This window comes from Wasmannia auropunctata, unplaced genomic scaffold (genome assembly GCF_000956235.1).
Source record: "Wasmannia auropunctata unplaced genomic scaffold, wasmannia.A_1.0 LD282483.1, whole genome shotgun sequence".
NCBI lineage: Eukaryota > Metazoa > Arthropoda > Insecta > Hymenoptera > Formicidae > Wasmannia > Wasmannia auropunctata.
Window position 1 is genome coordinate 1 of NW_012080407.1, and position 1,910 is coordinate 1,910.

General features: G+C 26.4%; 1 protein-coding gene across 1 annotated transcript; it reads right to left on the reverse strand.

Annotated features, from left to right (window-relative positions):
• Positions 1–103: 103 nt before the first annotated feature.
• On the reverse strand, positions 104–1,181 carry LOC105461619 (cytochrome P450 4C1-like). The gene is made up of 3 exons (XM_011708119.1): positions 1,009–1,181; positions 390–569; positions 104–322 (listed from the first exon to the last, which is right to left on the reverse strand). Exons 1-3 carry the CDS (start codon positions 1,145–1,147, stop codon positions 156–158), a joined length of 486 nt encoding a protein of 161 aa, XP_011706421.1. The 5' UTR covers positions 1,148–1,181; the 3' UTR covers positions 104–155.
• Positions 1,182–1,910: the final 729 nt, after the last annotated feature.

Sequence of the window (1,910 nt, forward strand, 5' to 3'; positions counted from 1 at the left end):
GTATGCACTTTAAATATTTTGTATCAACTTGTGTATTAGCAACAAAACAAATTGTATATACACGTATATATGCAATACATATTAAGTATAATGTTTTTTTTTATTTTCGTGACGTTTGCCAACGTTCGTTGAATTTGAATTTATTGGACTTGCATTCATTTTGCAGATATAGGAACAAATTTTATACGAACAGGATGAGCAGGTCGAAGTACTATATCAACATGCAGCCGAAGATTCTTCAAATAATCAACAGGTTCCAAATAGAAATTGTGTATCAGAGGGGCTACCATCGCTTTCATTTCCAGCAGAGCGAATCGTTGGCCTATAATTTAATATGTGTCGCACAATCATTCATATAAACAATTCATAAAAGAAAAAATTCAGCTTACCGATGCAATTACGTGGCCCAGCGCTAAATGGTAAATACGAGTAAGGATGACGATTTTGGATCTTCTCAGGCAAAAATCGATCTGGATCAAATACTTCTGGATTTGGCCAAAAATTGGGATCTCTATGAACTCCATAGATATAAAGAATTATACTTGTCCCAGCAGGTAGTAAATATGACTCTAAAAGACATAATTTAAAATAAGATGAGATTTATAAATGATAATAAAAAGTTTGATTAAATTTTAAAAAATGTCTATTCAACTGTAGTACAAAATACATACATATATGTATAATTTAGGTGATAAAAAATAAGGATTTTATTTTGTTGAAAATATTTATATTCAAAAGAAGTTATTCTATTAATCTATTATAATTCTAATGTATGTACAGTAACACTAATGTACAATAACACTAATGAGCAATTAATTTTTTAGAATTATTTAAAAAGCTTGTTATATTTATTAAAATAAGATTAATAAGTTTACTTCTGTAATAAAAATATACATAATACTTTATAAATAAACATTATATGTATATATAAATATTTATATATAACGTTTTTTTTTTACTTATTTCGTAATATTTAAAAGTTAAAATATCAAAAGGTCAGTTACGTACTTAATTTTACATCTTCCGAAATAGATCGTGTTATAAAATAAACGCTGGGATACAAACGTAATGCCTCTTTTATACATCTCTCTAAATATGATAAATTTTGCAACGATTTCATGGTGAGCTTTCCTTGATTGTCTTGCATAACAGTATCCACCTCCTTTCTGACACGATCCTATATTTTTAATGTTAATTAAGAGATCAATTCTTACAATTCTAATATTTTATGTGCAGAAATAGATTCTATATACATTTTAAAGATGATTATTAATTCAATTCTTCCAAGTTATAGTTCAGCTATATACATTTTAAAGATGATTATTAATTCAATTCTTTCAAGTATATAACTTAATGTATACTTGAAAGATATTTAAATATTTATAAAGTAAGTAAAATATAAGATCAATTCAAAGACATATGTATTTATATATTTTCCATATACTATAGATAAAAAAAGTATATTATATTATGCATACCCACACATACGCACGTAACAAAAACTCATCATTTTCATTGTTTTAAATGACTTCTTAAATAATTAGTTTTCTCTTTTAATTATCCAAGTAAAAATTCTTCTATATATATATATATATATATATATATATATATATATATACATAGATTTCTGAAAAAAATTTTTCAAAAGAGTTATGGAAATTTCGCCCATTTTTTGGACCTCGAATTTCAAACTTTTTTTTATGAAAATAGTACTATTAGATAAAACATTACTCCTAGTAAAATTTCAAGAGGAATATAGGCACGTTTCCGGAGATACAAGAGGGTCAAAATGATGATTTCCATGAAAGTGATGAGAAACCATCACTTTCACCCCTTCACATCTCCGGAACAGTGTCTACGCTCATCTTGAAATTTTTCCTGGATTAAGAGGATCCTAAACCCTAGATCAA